The sequence below is a fragment of the Microtus oregoni genome, unplaced genomic scaffold, assembly GCF_018167655.1.
Source record: "Microtus oregoni isolate MIOR12 unplaced genomic scaffold, Mior012 000028F_ref0000031, whole genome shotgun sequence".
NCBI lineage: Eukaryota > Metazoa > Chordata > Mammalia > Rodentia > Cricetidae > Microtus > Microtus oregoni.
Genome location: NW_024543087.1, coordinates 13409523 through 13430525, shown reverse-complemented (window position 1 = coordinate 13430525; position 21003 = coordinate 13409523). Strand labels below are relative to the sequence as shown.

The following is a 21003-nucleotide window of genomic DNA, read 5'->3' as shown; positions in this document are numbered from 1 at the left end:
GTCAGAAGAGAGACAAAATCCCCTGGAACTGGAGTTATGAGTGGTTGTGAGCCACCATGTGGGTGCTGGGAACCAAATCCGGGTCTTCTGCAAGAGCAGCAAAAACTCCGGCCCCTTTTTGTATTTAATATTGCTAAGATGTAGAACGCCTTCGAAATTGCTCCCATGACGGTGCTGCCCAGGTAGGTTTTTGATGACGATGACTCAGGGATCAGCCATCTTAGGAAGAAGCTCTGGACCTGCACGAGCCACTGCTGGGGGGCGGGGGTGCCAGGAGACGGATTGCCTGAGCCCAAGGCCTAAATGGGCGGCTTCCTGATCCTCCTGGTCTGGCTTCAGCGTCTTCAGCCTCTGTTCAGTGGCGGAGGTGTGGCCGCACGGAGCTTGGCGTTGGGTGGGGGTGACTATGGTGATGGTGTTGGTGTTGGTGGCAGAGCTGATGCTGTTGGGGCAGTCCAGCCAGCAGCAAGCAGGAACGGCTCTGCCTTTATGTTTCCTGTTGGTCTCTTCCTTAGGCAGTACTTACGGACCCACGGAGGATTCCAGAGTGATGCTCACAAGTCTAGAGGTCCCGGCACGGTGGAACCGCATGAAACCCCTGAATATTTCAGATCCGTTGGTAATTCCGGAATCTCCAGACCCCACTGGGACTCCAGGATCAAGGACTCCTTCACCGACCACAACTGAAGGTGTCATGGAATCCAGCAGTAGCTCTCCAGAAGAACCGTTTGCTCCAGGTACTGCTACCGGTGCCCCCTCTCTACCTGCCAGTCTGGGAGGTCAAAGTGCAAACCAGTCGGGCTGGGAAGGCGGGGTCTGCTCCGGTCCTTGCAGGGCTGGAGAGGTAGTCCTTTCTGAGGATGACCTTGATTATGTGGAATGGGTTGGAGGTGTGGAGCGCTGGCTTCACTTCTAACCTCTCTTTAGAAGCATGTGGCCGTAGAATTATGGAGTTCAGTCACGGAAGGCCATCTGCCGTGAGGAAGTGGCCATGGCAGGCGAGCCTGCAGAGCAGAAACGAGCATGTCTGTGGAGGCTCCCTCATCAGCCACCAATGGGTGCTGACTGCGGCCCACTGCATATATGAGTAAGTGTTTGGGGACCTTGTTCGGGGCCCCTGATCCAGCTGTGTCCTGTCTCCCACTCTTATAGTTTTTGTTTTGGGGGGGGGGGGGCGGTGATGCCAGCACTTGTGAGGCAGAGGCAGGCAGGTCTCTGAGTTCGAGGCCAGCCCAGTTTACAAAGCAAGTTTCAGGGGAGCCAGAGCTCTTACACAGAGAAATCCTGTCCCGGAAAAAAAACAAAAAACAAAAAAACAAAACAAAACAAAAAATAACAGCAACAACAAAAAGATATTTTAGCTAGGTAGTGGTGGTACACACCTTTAATCCTGGCACTCACAGGTGGATCTCCGTGAGTTCAAGGTCAGTCTGGTCTACAGAGTGAGTTTCAGGACAGCGCGCGCGCGCGCGCACACACACACACACACACACACACACACACAGATTTTTCCTTCTCATCTGTAAAAGGAGTGGTAGTCCAGGATTCATGGCCAGTCTCAGGTGACACCTAAACATGTTCATTTTTAGCAAGTTTCCAGATGATTCTGGTCTAAGAAGCACACTTGGAGCACTGCTGCGTGGTCAGAGGTGGTCAGGGGTCCTGGAGAAGGGTGTGGTTTGGGAGGAGGGGGAGGGCTGATGTTTGGCATCCACAGAAGGCTAGGCTGGGAAGCAAGCACCCTGTGTAGGGGTTTGTAAGCCCTCCAGGACCTCTTTTTTCCCTTGCAGCCACGAGGAATACAAGGTGATGCTGGGAGACAATGTGCTGACTTCTGAATCTGTAAATCAAACTCTCGTCCCCGTCAAAGACATCATTTATCCTTCCAATTTTGACTCTCAGACCATGAAGGGCGACATTGCTCTTGTTCTGCTGGCCTTTGCTGTGAACTACTCCTCACATATCCAGCCTGTGTGCCTTCCCGAGAAGCCCTCCCAAGTGGAGAATGGGACATGGTGCTGGGTGACCGGCTGGAACCGTGAAAACGGTGAGGCTGGCAGGCGGATGGCCTGGTGCTTCAGGTTGATCTGTGAGGGGAGGGGCGAGTTTCTAAGGGGAGGCGAATACACTGATAGCGAGCTCATTGCAACTGTGTTAGGCTTTTATTTTTGTGTCAGGACCTGGTTGCTTGGGTGACAGACGTGATGTGATGGTTTCTGTCCAAATTAGATTTGGGCTGGGGTAATGTGATACTAACCGATTTGAGCTGTTCTTCCCCCAAAGGGTTAAGCTTCCTCCTTCCTGGGCTGAGCAGAGCACAGGACCTTAGACCTTCCCTCTTGCAGCAGAGACTCTGGGGAATGTTGGTTGTCATTTTCCAGCTGGCGAGACTTTTCTTGTCTGTTTCCTCTGGGACAGGTGTCCAGTGCATGGCCTGCCTGTCTTAAGGGATCAACTCAGGACAGGCTCCAAAACCACAGAGAAACCCTGTCTCGAAAAACCAAAAAAAAAAAAAAAAAAAAAAAAAAAAGGGATCAACTGTATATTCACACAGGCGGTGGCACCGGGCGGATGCTGGTAGCCCCTGCCATCTTCTGGTACAGATTCTTGATTGTCTTTCTGTAGATACAGTCTTCACTTCAGCTCTCCTCCAGGAGGCCCGGCAAAACATTCTTCTCCAGAAGCCTTGTAATCAGCTGTTCCAGAGCCGGTTAAATACACCTGAAAACCTCGTGATGAAAGGGATGGTCTGTGGCCAGCACGACTCAGGACAGAGCCCTTGTTGGGTCAGTTTATGGCCCCTTAAGGCCACCTCAAAGGCTCGAGTTATTTGCCATCACCACCTCCATTCTTAGACAGGATTTCACTGAGTAACCCTAGAACTCTGCATAGACCAGGCTTGCCTCAAACTGGCAGAGATCCTCTTGCCTTTGCCTTCTGACACTGGAGTCGAAGGCATGCACCATTAAGCCCTGCCGCTACATCTTGTACAAACCCCTTAGTTAAGGTTTCCCATGAGTTGGCCTGGCCTGGTCCTTCTAAAAGGTTTAGCCTTTGATACCTAGGGACCCTGCTAGAGCATTTAAATCTGAGCATAAAACAAAACCATGTTCTGTACTGAGTGATATGCAGCACACAACCCTACCAATGTGAGCATTTGCCCTTTATAATCTTAGTTAACCATATCACAGCCTTGTAACATAGGCATTAAAAATTTCTGGAAGTCAAAGTCCAGGGAGATAAATTGAAGCTCTTCCTATGAGTGCCTCTAGGATCCCCAGGTCCATTTCTTCCCTCTGCAGAAGACTGTATTCTTGAGAAGGGGGTTGGAGCTGTCAGTAGATGCACATTGGAATTTCTTGGAGAGGGGAGGGTATCGTTGTGACGGGGCACAGGCATATATAAGGGTTCAGAGGTCTAATGCTGAAGGAAGTTTTGTCTGCATTGGGAGCAATGGGATAAACTGGTTAGAGTTGAAGCTGGGTATGGTGGCGCACTCCTTTAATCCCAGCATTCTGGAGGCAGAGGCAGGCGGATCTCTGGGTTTGGGGCCAGTGTAGTCTACACAAGTGGTTCCGGGACTACACAGAGAAACCCTGCCTTGAAAGCAACAACAACAACAAAACAAAACAAAAACCCCCAAGTGGTTAGAGTTGGGATTTGTGCAGCCTGGAGCCCTTGTGTCAAATTCCTAGACTGGCCCAGCCAGGGCTGGGAGGCAAAGCTGGGCGGGTGTGGTGAGAGTTACCACATCTAGGAGTCGTGAGCAGAGCCTGAGGTAGGGAGGGAGGTGTGTTTGAGGTGACCAAGGTTGTAAGACCTTGGGTTTAGGGTGGGTCAGGGCCGTGCAGAATTGCACTGGAAGGGGAAATTTGGCATGCTCCGGCTCTTGAAGGCAGCACAGCTGACCCACGGAGGAGGCTACTCAATGGGGTTAGGGCAGAGAGAACTTCTTAAGACTGTGGTAAAGATTCCAGGACCTCCATGCAAGGATGGTCCTCAAGGTATTTAATGTTTTTGAGGACTCGGGACAGAGCAGTCTAACTAGACACGGGAATGATGCTGGAATGGGCTCTGCAGGTTACATACTCTAGAGGACAAGGCTAATACAATTGCAGGATTATGAGTTCTGACAGGCTTAGACACTCACTAGAAAGGGTTTGGTATCCGTAGATTAGGGACTCCCAAGGTAAATGTCAGTCTATGACTGTTCCGCTGGGCTGGACTGGCTGTGCATCTTGTGTCTGTGCCTGGTCATCAGAGAAGGTATATCCTTGCTCAGAGGATGGGCAAGTTTTCACGTGAGCTTTTTATCTGCTAAGTCTCAGCCATTAAAAGAATCTAGGGCCAGGTATGGTGGCTTACACCTTTAATCCCAGCCCTCGTGAGACAGAGACATGTGGATCTCTATGAGTTCAAGGCCAGCCTAGTCTACAGAGCTAGTTCCAGGGCAGCTGGAGTTATTACACAGAGAAACCCTATAATCCTGTCTCAAAAAAAGAAAAAAAGAAAGAAAAAGAAGGAAGAAGGAAAAAAGGAAGGAAGGAAGGAGGGAGGGAAGAATCTAGGCCTGCAAGAGCCTTTGGGCCTGAGGAAGTCTCCCCAGCAATGCAGCCACCCTGCTACCTCTTCCACTCCTACAGTTGGTTTCTTTCTTCTCTTTTCCAGGGAGATTCTGGGAGCCCCCTTGTCTGTGAATCTGAGAACACGTGGACCCAGGTGGGAATTGTGAGCTGGGGCATCAACTGTGACGAAGTCCCTGTCCCCTTGGTTTACACAGACATCGCTGAATACGATTCATGGCTCAAAGATATTCTAAGTCTGGCCTCCTGTACAGACGCCATGGGAATCTTGGTCCTGTACCTGTCTCTGGCGCTGCAACTGGCCATCTTGGTCAGTTGCCTTCCTTAGCACACTCTCTTCCTGTTGGTTTGAGTCTCCCACTAGGCCTCTTCTCCAATCCCATCTTCCTCTCTTGGCCCTTTCTTCAGATTCCAGTCAGGATCCATTGCCCTGGGGAGAGACATAGTGGACCGTGGCAGGGTGACTGGGGACTGCAAGGTGTCCTGACTGGTGTTCTGGTCACTCGTCTCAGACACAGCTGATTGCTCTCTGCCTGGTGGGAATGAGAGTGAACTGATCCAACTGGGGGCTAGGAGGGACACAATGACTAATAGCATCTCAGAGGACATCTGCCAAGAAGAGAGGCCATCATTGGTCTAGACTGGCTGTTTGCATTACACAGATCAGTGACCGCTGGAAAAAGGGAGGGAGGAAAAGAGGAGCATTGCCAGCTCCCTGCAGAAGTACGGAGCTGGGACTTAAGTATCCGAGGCTGGCAGAAACTCCCTTGTACCCCATGTGGGGGTCTGTCAGTGAATGCACAACCCGTACCTCATACTCCTGCCTGGCACCCCTTCCTCAGTTTCTTAGTGGCCACATCCAGGGTCACCCCAAGTTGTGTTGAGGCAGTTTGGAGTGGGGGGATTTCAAATGTGCACCGAATAAATGTTTGGAGAGTGTCCTGTGTGTTCTGAAGCTCTGCTCACCTGAGATATGTTGCCGCTCAGAGAACTGAACCCCCATATGCCTAGGAAGTTCCTTACAGTTGGCAGTAAGGCACAGAAGAGATGAGGCTGGGCTAGCTCAGACCTGAGTCCTATAGGTGGTTTTGGTAGGCAATCCTGTTCCTTACATGCCTGGCGTAGTTTTCAGTATCTGAGCAGGGACTTTACCTGTGCTGTACCATGTTCAAAGGTAGGAAGGGTTCAGGACAGGTAGGAACTGGGAGTAAAAATGAAGTCAGGCAGGGCGGTGGTGGCGCATGCCTTTAATCTCAGCACTCAGGAGGTAGAGGCAGGTGGATATCTGTGAGTTCGAGGCCAGCCTGGTCTACAAGAGCTAGTCTCAGGACAAGCTCCAAAGCTACAGAGAAATCCTGTCTCCGAAAGAAAAAAAAAAATGAAGCCAGGGCCTGAGAAGCAGTCTTTCTCTCTCTCTTTTTTAAAATTATTTATTCATTTGTCTTTCTCTTCTCACTATTCATCTGATTTTTATTTCCAAAGGCCATGTTCCCAAAGTCAGGAGGACTTGAAGAGAGATTCATCACATTTTATACAGCTTCCATCTTATACAGGGTTCCACTATAGATGTGTTCACTAGTCTCCTCCAATCCCCCCTCCCACCCTTTGTCTTTCCAGGGCTCCATGTCTCACCCTCTGCTCCCCCTGGCTTCAGTGGGCATCCAGTTCTATCCACTGCCAAAGGACACATGAATCTCACGGAGTTTACATCAACCCCCTCTCTATTTATTTTTATTTTTTGAGACAGGACACCACTGTGTATCCCTGACGGATTCATCTCTTAATGAATACATACATCACCTGATACGTTAAGAAACCACCGGACCTGGAATAGATGAGGAGGTGTTTGTCTATGTCCTCACTACTTGGAAGGCAGAGGCAAAGACCATCAGTGGTTCCTTTGCTACACACTGAGTTTGAGGCTAATTCTACAAATTGGGGTATGAGGTGTTGTGACAAAATGACAGCAAGCTCCCAAACCACCTCCACCCTCCAGAAACTGCTGGCTCTTCAGAGACTAACAACACACACTTAACATTGTTTACCACAGCAAGCTATTCCGTGTCAGTAGATAGCTCTTCCTCCTTTATATAGCTCCGCTCTTGCCTCATGGCCCATTCTTCACCCGTGAGAGCACACTCTGAGAACTTGTTAAAGTCACATTACTGCTGGGAGTGATGGGACATATCTAATCCCAACACTTGGGAGCCAGATGCAGGAGGATTCCCACAAGTTCAAAGCTAGTCAGGACTATACAGAGAGGGACCCTGTCTAAAAAGAAATATAATTCACATTATTGGTCTCACCAAGGAACTTTTCAATCCCGGGAGCCAGGGCCAAGGTGTGAGGATGAAGATCAAGTTCCCAGGTGCTGTTGGTGCAGCTGGCCTGGGGACCTAACTTTAAGAACCAAATGCTTCTCTGGCCTACCTTGACGTGTAAATGGCACAGATTACTCACCCAAACGCATTTAAATGCCAAACTGGGGTGGGATGGGGTGGGGTAGGGCTGGAGAGATGATTTAGTGGTTGTGAGCTTCCATAAGACACAAATTTGATTTACAGAACCTACCTGGTGGCTTCTAACCGTCTGTAACTCCAGCCCTGGGGGATCCGATGCCTTCTTCTGGCTTCTGTGGGCGTCACATACATACTATGGTGCACAGACATGCATGCAGACAAAACACACATAAAAAATAAAATTAAACTACTAATCTTTGTTTTTCAAGACAGGATTTCTCTGTGTAACAGTCCTGACTTACTGAAACTCACTCTGTAGATCAGGTTGGCTGCTGCCACTGCCGTTAAATAAATAAATAAACAAACGAATAAATAAATACTGGCTTGGTGGCAGTGACTCATGCCTTTAATCCCAGCACTTGGGAGGCAGAATCAGGCAGATCTCTGTGAGTTTGAGGCCAGCCTGGTACAAAGTGAGTTCCAGGATAGCCAGTACTGTTACACAGAGAAACCCTGTCTCAAAAACAAACATACAAACAATGTTTCAATGCCAGTCTGGGTGCCTGGGTCTGGAGAGTTCTGCTGGACACCTGGAACTAAACAGGAATTTTGGTGATCATCTCACACTCTGCTGGGCTCTGGAGATCCAAAGAGATCGTCCCTCTGTGAAAAGCCCGGTTTACGCTCAAGGCCAGGCACAGACAAGTGGACATATTGTTGGTCTGTGGACCAGGACAGCTGCCCTTCTTGACTCAGCATCCTGCCCCAGCTGTGCCCCTCCTTGATTTAGTCTTGATCCAATTCATCTATTACCTTTTCAGAACCATCTTCCTGATGTTATTTTCTGTTTGGGGGTTTTCCTGGTCCTCGTCAAGAGTTACCATGAAACTCGTGCACAGGCCCAGAGAACAAGAGAATAGCCGGAGGCTGGACCACAAGATGCCGTTCCTGGCCCAGGAATCTTTCCCCAGTTAGATTCTGGGTGCCCTGCCACACTATGAGAACACTCCGGGTGTTTTCACAGTTCTGTAATCCGAGATCCTGTCCCAGTCAAGGGATCTGAACTCACCTTAAGGACCAGATTGGGTCCAGGTACGAGAATTGAAGGCCCTGAAGAGGCGCGGTCAGGCTCTTGGCCATCATATCACGTGTCTAAGACGTCATCACGTACGGGATGTAGGCACGTGACAGCGCGCTGGAGCTGTCTCCGCAGCCCACAGGTACATCTTCATGGCTGCGTCGTCGTCGTTGTGTGGCCTGGGCGCTTGGCCTGGATCCTTGAGGCACTGGGTCCTAACCTGTTTTGTGACACTACTGTTGCTGCCTCCGCCTTCAAACTTAGGTGAGGCGGGCACCTTCTCTGCTGTGTCTTCTGTCAGTGTCTTCTCTCTGGTCTTGCCCGGGTTGGTTATTCCTTTCCAGCTGCTTGGAACTTGTGTAGGCCACTCTCCCCTCACTGTCTCCTCTCTTCTGCTTCCCAGTCCTAGGTCACAACTACCCTGTGGTCTCCTGGAGACAGCAGCAGGCAGCATCCCAGGCCTCTCCCTCCATGCCCAGGCACCTTCCGTATCTCCATCCTTGCAAAAGGATGATTGGCTTCTTCCCATCACCAGCCTTTGACTGTCTTTTCAGACTCCCCCCCCCACCCGCCCCAGCCCCCGTGAATCCTCCGACTGCTCTGTAACAGTACCCATAGCCACTTCTTTGCCAGTGGGAGTATGCCTCCCGAGCAGAGTTGGGGCTGCAGCAGGGCCGGGGATGGGGGTTGTCCCCCCATGCTGAGGCGCTGCTTACATCAATCAGTCATACTCATCCGCCCAAGTGCGTTCCTTGGTTTTCTTCCACCACTCTTCTCAGTGCGCTGCCAGCCTTCCCCAAGAGTCATTATGGCTTCATGCTTCCCTCTGGCTCTTTATTTCCCATGTAATCCTCAGCCCATTCCTGACCTCTCCTCCTTATTGCTCCCGGTTTTGTTTGTTTTGGTTTTTGTTGTTGTTTTTCAAGACAGGGTTTCTCTGTGTCTCTTTGTTGCCTGCCCTGGAACTAGCTCTTTTTTTTTTTTTATCTTCCATGATGATCAGATCTGAGAAACTAGCTCTTGTAGACCAGACTGGCCTCAAACTCACAAAGATCCTCCTGCCTCTGTCTCTCGAGTGCTGGGATTAAAGGCATGCGCCACCAGCTTCTCCTCCAACCCTTTCCCCCTTTTTATTTTTCCTTCTTTTATTTGGGGAGAAGGGCAAGGTCTCATGAACCCTTGGGTAGCCTTGAACTTTCTGTGTAGCTGAGGATAGATAACTTGAAGTCCAGAACCTCCTGTCTCCACCTCCTAAGTGCTGGGATTACAAACACATCCCACCTTCCCTCGCTTCCGGAGTCTCCTGTTTCAGGAGAACCCCTCTCCTCTGTGTCCACATCGTGCCGCCCAGTCTCTGCTTGTTTCGAACTTAAGGTGCTATTGATTTCTTCCCTCTTCTCTGCTCCCTGGGTGAACCCAGTTACCCCAGGCATTGGGCTGCATTATGTCCTGCCACCTAAAACAATAGCCTGAAGGAGCGCCCACCTGCTGGACCTCTTCCCCGAACCATCCTGAAGCATCTCACTTTGCTGGTGTCTACACCAGACCCTCATTCTCCTAAAAGCTGGCTTTCTTTCTTAGTTGTCTGTCTTAGTGAAGTGAATGACAGCCAGCCCTTCTCTGCATTCAGAAACCAGTGCCAGTCCAGACTAACCCATGTCCCTTGGTCGCCCCTCAAGCTCGTCATATCTGTCCTCAGAGCCTCGTCCAGGTCCCTCCCTGCTTGCCTGAGTTCTGCAGAGATGCAGTGGAGAACCCCGCCCCCATCTATTCTGTCACTTTCCTGTCTCTGCCCTCCCGTCGTCGTAACACAATCCATATGATCCACGCCATGCATCTGTTCCACGCCGTGCCGTCCATACCATCCACGCCGTCCATACGATCCATGCCATGCATCCGATCCACGCCGTCCATACAATCCACGCCATGCATCTGATCCACGCCGTCTATACGATCCACGCCATGCATCCGATCCACACCTCTGCTGGCCTCATTTTTCTCTTCCACTACAGACATCATTTTCATCCTCCAAAGACTCTGGAATACTCTATTGTATTTCTCCCTGGAGGACTTTTTTTAATCAGTTTTTATTTGTTTTTCCCCTCTCAGCTGTTGCTTACACCTGCCACCTCTTCTAGGTTGACCTGACATCTCAGCCCCTGCCCCTGTCCTGATCTCACATGGTGACAATGTGTTTACTGTCTGAATAGCTGAGCAGCGTGTGTCCTCAGACAGGTTCTGTCTGATACGGTTGTTTCCCAGTCTGCGACTTCAGACTAGGAACAGCATCAGATTCGGGACTATTTGATGAACGAGGGAGTGAACTAATTATTTAGTCCATCCTGCTACAAGTTATCGCTGTCCTTCTCCCCTTCAGGTGATAAAGAGGACCGCGACCAGCCAGGTGGGTCAGTGGGAAAAATGCATTCTGAAAGTTTCTGCCTGAATAGCATTTCTGGCTTGGTAGGAAGCAAGTATTGAATGCACTTCCTAAACAACGTATACCACTGCCAGGACACAGCCCTGAGTGCTAAGAAAGAGTGTCTGGGTCATCCATGGGCATGCAGGGCTACTCTGATCTCAGCTCTGGCTTTGAGTCTTCCCTACAGCTTCATAACAAGCTTCCAGGGGCACTGGCTACAGAGCCTGGCTCCTGAGGTTTCCTGTCTTTCCCCTTAGACCCAGGGAGTGCATGGTTGGGTTCATAGGCCTCCCTTGTCAGTTCACTATTGACTATGTGGTTAATTTGACTGTGTTCTTGCTTCTGTCCAAGCCTTACTGCTTTCTGCTTTCTCTCTGTAATTCAGTCTCATTTAAAGATGGTGTGCGTGTGTGTCTCTGTGTGTGTGTGTGTGTGTCTCTGTGTGTGTGTCTGTGTGTGTCTCTGTGTGTGTCTGTGTGTGTGTCTCTGTGTATGTGTGTCTCTGTGTGTGTGTCTGTGTCTCTGTGTGTGTGTCTCTGCGTGTGTGTCTCTGCGTATGTGTGTGTCTCTGCGTGTGTGTGTCTCTCTGTGTGTGTGTCTGTGTGTGTCTCTGTGTGTGTCTGTGTGTGTCTGTGTGTGTGTCTGTGTGTGTGTGTGTCTCTGTGTGTGTGTCTCTGTGTGTGTCTCTGTGTGTGTGTGTCTCTGCGTGTGTGTGTCTCTGCGTGTGTGTGTGTCTCTGCATGTGTGTGTGTCTCTGTGTGTGTGTCTGTGTGTGGGTGTGTGTGTGCACGAATGTGTGTAGAGAACAGAAGTCAAACTCAGGTGCTGTTCCTCAAGCATTGCCCGCTTTGTTTCTGGAGACAGAGTCTCTCATTGGTTGGACGGTTACGGATTAGGGTAGACTGGCTGGCTAGCGAGCACCAGGGATCTGCCTGTCCCTGCCTCCCCAGCCTTGGGATTACAAACCTATACCACCATGCCTGGCTTTACTCTGTGCCGAGGATTGAACTCATGTCTTGATGCTTGCACACCAAGCACTTTACCAACTGAGCTGTCTCCCAGCACCTAAAGATGTTTTTACTTGTGCATAAAATTGTTTTTGTTAGCCGGGCGATGGTGGCGCACGCCTTTAATCCCAGCACTCGGGAGGCAGAGGCAGGCGGATCTCTGTGAGTTCAAGACCAGCCTGGTCTACAGAGCTAGTTCCAGGACAGGCTCCAAAACCACAGAGAAACCCTGTCTCGAAAAACCAAAAAAAAATAAAATAAAATAAAATTGTTTTTGTTAATTTTTATTTTATGTGCTGGAGTGTGTTTGCCTGCGCAAATGTATATGCTTTGTGCCAGCAAAGGATGCCAAGTCCCTGGGAATTAGAGATACATATGATTGTAGTCAGTATGGTAGTGCTGAGAACCAAACCTGGTCTCTCAGAGAACGACAAGTGCTCTTAATTGTGAGTCTTCTCTTTAGCCCGTTGCTCGTTTTTTTTTTTTTTTTTTTTTTTTGCTTTTTCGAGATAGGGTTTCTCTGTGGCTTTGGAGCCTGTCCTGGAACTAGCTCTGTAGACCAGGCTGGTCTCGAACTCACAGAGATCCACCTGCCTCTGCCTCCCGAGTGCTGGGATTAAAGGCGTGCGCCACCATCGCCCGGCCCGTTGCTCGTTTTTAAAGTTAGTATGTGGCCGGGCGGTGGTGGCGCACGCCTGTAATCCCAGCACTCGGGAGGCAGAGGCAGGCGGATCTCTGTGAGTTCGAGACCAGCCTGGTCTACAGAGCTAGTTCCAGGACAGGCTCCAAAACCACAGAGAAACCTTGTCTCGAAAAAAACCAAAAAAAAAAAAAAATAAAGTTAGTATGTAATCAGCTTTGTTACACTTTCAAACATGTTTGTAATTTTGCTTTGTCATATTCTTCCCCCTGACCCGCCCTTTCTTCTAATAAATGTTTTGAGGAAAAACCTTTCTCTTTTTTCTTATTTTTTATTTTTATTATTTTATTTATTTATTAGAAACAGGATATCTCTGCATAGTCCGAGTTATCCTGGAAGTCTGTACACCAGGCTGGCCTCAAACTCACAGAGATCTGCCTGCCTCTGCCTCCCAAGTGCTGGGATTAAATGCGTGCTCCACTATACCTGGGAGCACCTTGCACTTTATTTATAATCCCTGCACCTATGTTCGTTCGTTCATTCATTCATTCATTCATTCATACACTTTGGTTGGTAGACCAGTGGGCAAACTAATAACTGTGGGCTCCCGACTATGCAGGGTAAAGACCTCTCGTAGAGAAATTCATAGCTATTTTTCTGCCCACTCTGACCAGAGTGGGGACTTTTACATCACAGAGATGCAGCCAACAGGACAGCTTTTCAACATGGCCCAGTACCAGAAACACGTTTTTCCTCTTGAAACCCCTGCTCCGTTTCTGTATTGTTTTGAGGTTCAGCATGGATTGTCCTCTGTGGATTTCATTTTTACTCACCAGCTGTGGGGTCCCTCTGTCTCTTTCTCCATGCTCTTATCTCTGTAACTGTCATGTTTTGTCTAGTTCGGTGCCCTTGGGTCCACTGTCCTCTGCCCCTCAGTCTCCTCTCTGTAACAGGAAGAAGCCCCTATGGTACAGCTCTGGCAACCTGACCCCAGAGGGAGACTTGTTGCTACTAGTCATTCTGATTGTCCTCTCTGTATACACTGTACTCTCTGCAATGCTTATTCTGAAGTTTGTGGCAAGCCCTGGTGGCCAGACAACTTGAAGAAGAGCCGCCATTGGCCCTGGGAAGTGAGCCTTCGCATACAGAACAAGCACGTGTGTGGAGGGGCCCTCATTGATATCAACTGGGTAGTCTCTGCAGCTCACTGCATCCGGGGGTGAGTGTGGCCCATGAGTCAAGGATGTAAAGGCCCTAGTGGGCCTGGTCCAGCTTTCTCAGTACTCCCATAAAACCATGAAGAAAATCAGAACCAGGAAGAGTGGGAAGGAGCATCCAGCACAGGGGAAGAGCCAGGCTCAGGACCTCACAAGGTTCAGGGACTACGTCGGGGTGGGTCTCCAAGCAACAGAGACTGTATCCTAAGCTGGGCAACAGGAAAGCCCAGACCCCAACCCCAGGAGTCAGTCAGTCTCTCTCTCTCTCTCTCTCTCTCTCTCTCTCTCTCTCTCTCACACACACACACACACACACACACACACACAACTCAATGGGACTGTGAATGAAAGGGTTTCTATGCCTTTGACCTTGAGTGTCCCAGGCTGGATTAATCCAGATTGAGTGGAGAGAGCATGTTAGGCAGGTCTTCAGGGACAGGAAAAGGTCCTGGGAGGTGGCAGGTGCGTTGTGTAGAAAACTCTGTCTGCTGGGTGTGCTTCTGTATCTCCCGCAGTAACAAAGAATACTCAGTGATGCTGGGTAGCAGCAAGCTGCAGCCCGAGGGCTCTTCCAGGGCCCTGAAGATTCCCGTGGCGGACATCATTGTGCATCCCAGGTACTGGGGCCGGAACTTCATCAGAAGCGACATTGCCCTTCTCCGTCTCAAATCCCCTGTCACCTTCAACAAGCACATGCAGCCCATCTGTCTCCCAGAGCAAGGCTTCAACTTGAAGGCTGGGACTCAGTGCTGGGTGACTGGCTGGGGCAAGACTAAGCAGCACTCCTCAGGCAAGTTGAATGAGTTTGGAAATGTCCCTTTGGGACTTCATTGCCCCATCCCTTGTGCACCCTTGAGGAGGCTATGGCTGTGGTTTCCAGTCTGCGGTTTGGAGTGTGCTAAGCGCTCCTCATATGGTGCTCATTGTTACGGTTCACATAGGGACTGCAGTCGGGCTAAAGCTGCTTGGGCTGGCTGGGCGTAATCATCTACCTCTTAGGGAAACTCAGAGCTGGGAAGCCATCCCTCCCTTCCTCTCTGGCCACAACTGAAACAGCTGCCATGCTCTGGACCCTTGGGGATGCCTGGAAGGGAGTCACAGAGTAGGGCAAAGGGGTGGGCGATACAGAGGCTGACAAAGTGTCGAAGACACTAGGTACATGGATGAATTGCACCTGTAACTCCAACATTAGTGAGGAGCCAGGGAGTGATGAGTTCAAAGCCAGCCTCAGGTACGTAAGCTTGATACCAGCCTGGGCTGTCTGAAACTGTGGGGTTTTTTTTGTTTGTTTGTTTTTAAACAAAACAAAACAAAAACAACCAAGCTCAGGGGATGCGAGCTGAGCTCTGAGTAGATAGATGACCAAAAATACCTAGAGAAGTGCCTGACAGTTAGGGCTAAGGGGATAAATGCTATGGAAAGGAAGATCCCAGGGTTGGGGTTCCAGGTTGTAAGTGGCTGTGCTGGGACTTGGGAGCCTTCTGGGTTCAGCAACACAAGCTTCCTCGAGAAGAGACTACTGAACCAAAGCCTGGCATGGTGAGGGGGGTCGCTGTGTCAGGCCTACAGTGCCGGAAAGACCGCACGGAGGGAGGTGCACAAGTGTGGGGTAGGGCTCAGCCGACCTGCAGGGAGTCGGGGGATCACAGCTTATCCCTTCTGCTCCCTACAGACAACTTGACACTGATTCCAGAGCTTCGGGAGGCCGAGGTCTTCATTTTGGACAACAAGAAGTGTGACCATATTTTCCACAAGACGTCCTTCTATCCCCAAGTTATCCCGCTTATCCGGAGGAACATGCTGTGTGCCACCAATTATGGAGAGAATGCATGTTATGTGAGTTTCTGGGGGCTTCTTGCAGCTCTCTTTCTGAATGAGTACTGGGGTGTGGTCTCTTTCCCCATTACCATCACTAACCTCTCTCATCTTTTCTCTCTGACTGCTAATGGCTGCAATTCTTCGGTGTGGTCTCCAACTGAGAAGCCAAAGGGGCCCCAGCTAGAAAGCTCCTGCAGGAGCGATTCTCTCAAACAGAGCTGAGGGGGTGGACATTTTAGGTCCTGTGGTGACAGCAGGACCTCCACCACCCCTTTGTCTTTGCCTAGGGGGACCCTGGGGGGCCATTGGCTTGTGAAATTGACGGAAGATGGATTCTGGCCGGGGTGTTATCGTGGGAGAAGGCCTGCATCAAACCTCAGAATCCAGCTGTATACACTCGCCTCACCAAATATACCAGATGGATCAAGGAGGAAGTGAACCATGCGGCACTGCCAGCGCCCTGCCAAGCCTCCTGCCTCCTATCCCTGTTCTGGCTGCTGCAGCTCCCAGCGGGCCCGTGACTGCTCCGCCCCTCCTCTTCCTGCTCTGCCCCTGCTGAATGGCATTAGGTCGCTGATGGAGTGAGGTTGCACGTCCACACTCCACAGGAGTCAGGGTGGGAATGGAGTGGTCCCTGCAGAGCGTGGGTCCTGCAGGGAGGCCTAGAGTGGCCAGGGGAAGGGGGTGTGGCTTGGAAGCAACATTCTGGACTTTAAGACCAAGAGCAGAGATTAAATTTGTGTGAGCATCAGCTGGCTCCCTTCTCCCCCTTGTTATTTGGGGGTGACTCTGGGGGTTGGGGTAGATGGGCAGGTAGGCCATCATGGTTTTTGCTGTGTTTCTAGTACTGGGGCACAGAAATAAGAGCCTGAGCTTGTGGTCTCAGTCTCGTCACCTGCTTAGTGGTCAGAGTGTTAGGGCAATTGAAACATACCCTATGGGCCACCAGTGGGAATAGTCCACAGCCAGAATGCCAGACTCAGAGTCTAGTTGGGTAATTTTCCCTCCCTCTCTCCTCTCCTCTCCTCTCCTCTCCTCTCCTCTCCTCTCCTCTCCTCTCCTCTCCTCTCCTCTCTCTCTCTCTCTCTCTCTCTCTCTCTCTCTCTCTCTCTCTCTTCACTTTAAACTGCTTGTGAAAAGTGTGATATGAATGATCACTGTAGAGAGTTAGAAAACACCACCAAAGCCTAATTGCCCAATCTGAGTGTTCCATCTGCATTTGAATTGAAAATATATTTGTGTTTGTGTGTTTTGTTTTTCGAAACAGGGTTTCTCTGCAGCTTTGGAGCCAGTCCTGGAACTATCTCTTGTAGACTAGGTTGGTCTTGAATTCACAGAGATCTGTCTGCCTCTGCCTCCCGAGTGCTGGGATTAAAGGTGTGTGCCACCACTGCCCAGCTTGAAAACACTTTTTTGAACAAAGTTTGGTGCAGAGGGACCAGCCTTCTGCAGGTCAGAAAGACTAGGACCAAGATGCAGAACCAGCAAAAGAAACATACAGACTTTTTTTCTGAGCGATAAAAGCTTCTTCTTTTATTTTTCTTTTTGTCCTTGTTCTACTCTGTTCTTTTTTCTTCTGTTCTTCTACCCTGGTGTCTTCTTCTCCATCTTCCCTGGTGTCTGGTGTCTTCTTCTCCATCTTCCCTGATGTCTTCTTCTTCATCTTCCCTGGTGTCTTTTTCTTCATCTTCCCTGGTGTCTTTTTCTTCATCTTCCCTGGTGTCTTCTTCTCCATCTTCCCTGGTGTCTTTTTCTTCATCTTCCCTGGTGTCTTTTTCTTCATCTTCCCTGATGTCTTCTTCTCCATCTTCCCTGGTGTCTTTTTCTTCATCTTCCCTGGTGTCTTTTTCTTCATCTTCCCTGGTGTCTTTTTCTTCATCTTCCCTGGTGTCTTTTTCTTCATCTTCCCTGGTGTCTTTTTCTTCATCTTCCCTGGTGTCTTCTTCTCCATCTTCCCTGGTGTCTTTTTCTTCATCTTCCCTGGTGTCTTTTTCTTCATCTTCCCTGATGTCTTCTTCTCCATCTTCCCTGGTGTCTTTTTCTTCATCTTCCCTGGTGTCTTTTTCTTCATCTTCCCTGGTGTCTTTTTCTTCATCTTCCCTGGTGTCTTCTTCTCCATTTTCCCTGGTGTCTTCTTCTCCATCTTCCCTGATGTTTTTCTTCTCCATCTTCCCTGATATCTTCTTCTTCATCTTCCCTGGTGTCTTCTTCTCCATCTTCCCTGATGTTTTTCTTCTCCATCTTCCCTGATGTTTTTCTTCTCCATCTTTCCTGATGTCTTTTTCTTCATCTTCCCTGGTGTCTTTTTCTCCATCTTTCCTGGTGTCTTCCTTCTCTCTTGTCTTTTTTTTTCCTTTACAGTTTATTTACCCCAGCAGACTATTTCAAACAATATAAAAGTTATACTGTGGATACATTTTATTTTTTAAGTGAATGATTGCAATGAATACAAGTAAAATTGTATTTTTCATATCCCTTACATGATTGAATATTTTACATATTACAGGTGAAAAACAAGACTTTTCACAGACCAGAACTCTTTCAGCCATAATTGTTTACATAGGCAGTAGTTTTTATAATTGCCAGGAAAACAGGTTACTAGTTTCACTTTTTATACTGAAGAGTCCTGTCCGATTATTTTAACTAACCATTTAATTCTTTGTTTTCCAATTACATGAAGACATTTGTTTAAAGCCTTGTTTAGCTATGATGCCCACTGAAACCCGTGAACACATTTCCCCAAATCAGAAAGAACTTGTGCTAACTCCTGGGACTCGATTGTTTTCCTTAATCATTAGCCTAAACCATTGTCTATATGGCTCCTCGAGAGAAACTCTTAACTCCTAGCTGGGTGACACTTCCTTAGTTCTATTTTCTATCCTCTGCAGCCCCTGCTTTATCAGTGTGGGGGGGGGGGGGGACAGATAGCAGCACTTTAAACAGTTCAACTTAAGAGGAAATCCTCTTCATAATAATCTATGGGTAAAAATGCCAGTAGAACGGGATATTTCCGTGAGATAATCATAATCCACTAAAGGCACCAGGGACCTCCGACACCCATTCACACTATGCCAGATACTAGAGAAAATGGCAGCCGCAAACATGTCAAGGCACAGCAGTAACAAGAGACTTTGTGGAGCTGAAGCCCTTGGGGCCTTGCATATCTGAGACTCACCCATCGGTGCCTTGCATTCTCGTGGGCCAATCTCCTGAAGCAATAGCTCTCTGCTGCTCCTCCGACAGGGCCACCAGCAGTTTGAGCTACAGCTAATTGGTTCGTGCTTGTCAATTGTGTTCTTCGAATCTCGTCAACACCTCATGTACTTTACATCTGCACAGTCTGTGGGTTTCTGAGAGGGTTAACCCAAAATCAGGGTTAGTCTGTGTCTTCTTAAGGTTCTGTTTTATATAGTTTGGAGAATGATGTATGACAGCCATACTTTAGGGTTTGAATGAGTGAATTTATTAAGTATCTAGCAAACCAAAGGAAAAGAATAAATAGTAAGAGATAGGTAGATGGTTGGATGATAAATGGATAGATAAATAAATAGATAGCTATAAATAGATGATAGATATAGATAGATGATAGATAGATATAGATAATAGATAGATAGATAGATAGATAGATAGATAGATAGAAGCACCATTGAATCAGGTGTTTAAAACACCTAGCAGAAATTGACTAGGGAGTGGCTAGAGAGATGGCTCGGTGGTTAAGAGCACTGGCTGCTCTTCCAGAGGTCCTGAGTTCAATTCCCAGCAACCACATGGTGGCTCACAACCATCTGTAATGATATCTGGTGCCCTTTTCTGGCATGTGGGCATACATGGAGGTAGAATGTCATATACATAATAAATAAATCTTAAAAAAAAGAAACGCTGTCTTGAAAAGCCAAAAAAAAAAAAAGAAAAAAAAAGAAATTGACTAGGGAGTACTGTTTAGGCAGTCTTGGATATCCTATTGAGTCCCAGGCAGCTGAGTCCCCTCAGGTGAGGCTTCCAAGTAGGAAAACAAACAGCAACAGATAGAGACATCATTATCAAACCTGATACCTGCGTGGCAGCTAACAGCCATCTGTAACTCCTGTTCCAGGGCCTCTGATGCCCTTTTTGGCCTCCTGGCATGATCACTGCCTCCATATGTCTAGGCAAAACTACCCATACATACCTAATCATTTTTCATAAAATAGATTCATTAATTGATTACAAATGTGCTTAGTTTTTGTCTTGCTATCTTTGTTTTATTGATCAAATGCCCTCTTCCTTCTCAGAAGAAATTGTTTTAAAAGATGGGGCTGAAGAGCTGGCTCAGCAGTTAAGAGCACTGGCTGATGCTACAGAGGACCCAGGCTCAGTCCCCGGCACCCACATGGTGACTCATAACAGCCTGTAACTTAGGTTGTGGGGGCTCCGCCTTCCTCTTCTGGTCTCTGTGCAAACAGAACACATGCAATATATGTGTGTGCATGTGTGTATGTGTGTGTAGTGTATATATGTATGTGTATGTATATATAATTTATATATATATACACACATTCAGGCAAACATGCTAAAATAAAATAAAATAAATCTTTTTAAAAATAAAATATTTTTCACAGAGGCAAAGAGTTTCTCTGTTTTGGAGTTCTCTCTCCACTTTGAATATCTTTCTGCTATGTTGAGGACATCCGACTATAGGAGTCACCATTTCCTGCGTTTTCTACCACAAGAAAAAAAGTTTGATTTGCTTGTTTCTGACATCACACAGCAGGTGCACTTCATTTCTGAGCCCTTTCTGTCAGCGTGAAGCCGTAGACCGCTCAGTGCTCGGAGCTGCTGGGTTTCCATTCTCTGAGACAGCAGGTGGACAGTGTCCGTGAAGGCTTCCCGAAGCCGCCTGTGAAGTCTCGTCCTCCGGGCACCTCTAGACTCTTTCCAGAAGCGAAGGTTCAGTTGTGGCTTCCACACGTCTGCTTTACTACATAGTTCTCTATACAGCAGTCATGGCAGGTCATCTCCCTCAACAGCAGGTGAAAGTGTGCCACTCTGTGCCTTCAGCAACACTGGGTACCTCGGGTGGAGCGGTGAGGAGGAGATCCTAGACACCATGTATTCTGGAAGTCTGCAAATTGCTGCTTCTCCAGAAGCCTCAGGCCAGGCCTCCACCCTACACACTCCCAGGACCTACTCTGTTTTGAAAATACCTGAGAGCAAAACCAACTCTCACAGCAGTCTATGCTGTGGGAAGAAGTCTTGGTTCCCACTCCTCTAGGGGCTCCTCAGAGGCAGCTGAGATGAACACTAGGGGAGCATCAAAGGCTAACCACAAGGTGCTGTCAGGAGCCAGCCAAGGGACGAGATCACAGGCTCAGAGCTAGGTGTAAGGGCACCATCAAGGCCGTTGCTGAGAGCTGGGCTCTGCAGATGTTGTAAGGGGCCAGGCATGATTGCAGGCTCAGCGCAGAGCCCCAGAATCACTGTTCTAGGGACATTTCTGATCGCCTCCCTTCATGGCTGTGGCAAGCTCCTGAGGCTGCTGATGGAGGAAGGTCATTGGTTAAAAAATAAAGAAACTGCTTGGCTGGCCCTCATAGGTTAAAACATAGGTAGGCGGAGTAAACAGAACAGAATGCTGGGAGAAAGAAGCTGAGTCAATGAGTCGCCATGATTCTCCCTCTCCAGGCAGACGCAGGTTAAGATCATTCCTGGTAAGCCAGCTCGTGGGCTAAACAGATTATTAGAAATGGGCTAGTCCAGGTGCGAGAGTTAGCCGAGAAAAGGCTAGATATAAAGGGCCAAG

The 21003-nt window shown here is 48.7% G+C and overlaps 2 protein-coding genes across 2 annotated transcripts; both read left to right on the top strand.

The window, feature by feature from the left end:
* Positions 1–303: 303 nt before the first annotated feature.
* LOC121464529 (putative inactive serine protease 43) lies at positions 304–6275 on the top strand. The gene is made up of 7 exons (XM_041677562.1): positions 304–409; positions 516–737; positions 928–1087; positions 1791–2056; positions 2626–2786; positions 4669–4893; positions 6201–6275. The coding sequence occupies exons 1-7, from the start codon at positions 304–306 to the stop codon at positions 6273–6275; spliced, it is 1215 nt and encodes a 404-aa protein (XP_041533496.1).
* A 1649-nt stretch (positions 6276–7924) lies between these two features.
* Positions 7925–15745, top strand: LOC121464528 (inactive serine protease 45-like). Its single transcript, XM_041677561.1, has 7 exons — positions 7925–8012; positions 8256–8384; positions 10498–10524; positions 13261–13408; positions 13922–14196; positions 15079–15242; positions 15512–15745. Exons 1-7 carry the CDS (start codon positions 7925–7927, stop codon positions 15743–15745), a joined length of 1065 nt encoding a protein of 354 aa, XP_041533495.1.
* Positions 15746–21003: the final 5258 nt, after the last annotated feature.

Excerpts from the sequence above, each read along its gene's own strand:
- LOC121464529 (XM_041677562.1), top strand. The coding sequence starts at position 304 with ATGGGCGGCTTCCTGATCCTCCTGGTCTGGCTTCAGCGTCTTCAGCCT. Across the intron at positions 1,088-1,790 it reads GCGGCCCACTGCATATATGA|CCACGAGGAATACAAGGTGA; the intron begins GTAAGTGTTTGG and ends TTTCCCTTGCAG. Across the intron at positions 2,787-4,668 it reads CAGGACAGAGCCCTTGTTGG|GGAGATTCTGGGAGCCCCCT; the intron begins GTCAGTTTATGG and ends TCTCTTTTCCAG.
- LOC121464528 (XM_041677561.1), top strand. The coding sequence starts at position 7,925 with ATGAAACTCGTGCACAGGCCCAGAGAACAAGAGAATAGCCGGAGGCTG. Across the intron at positions 8,013-8,255 it reads GGCCCAGGAATCTTTCCCCA|CCCACAGGTACATCTTCATG; the intron begins GTTAGATTCTGG and ends CTGTCTCCGCAG. Across the intron at positions 8,385-10,497 it reads GCCTCCGCCTTCAAACTTAG|GTGATAAAGAGGACCGCGAC; the intron begins GTGAGGCGGGCA and ends TCTCCCCTTCAG.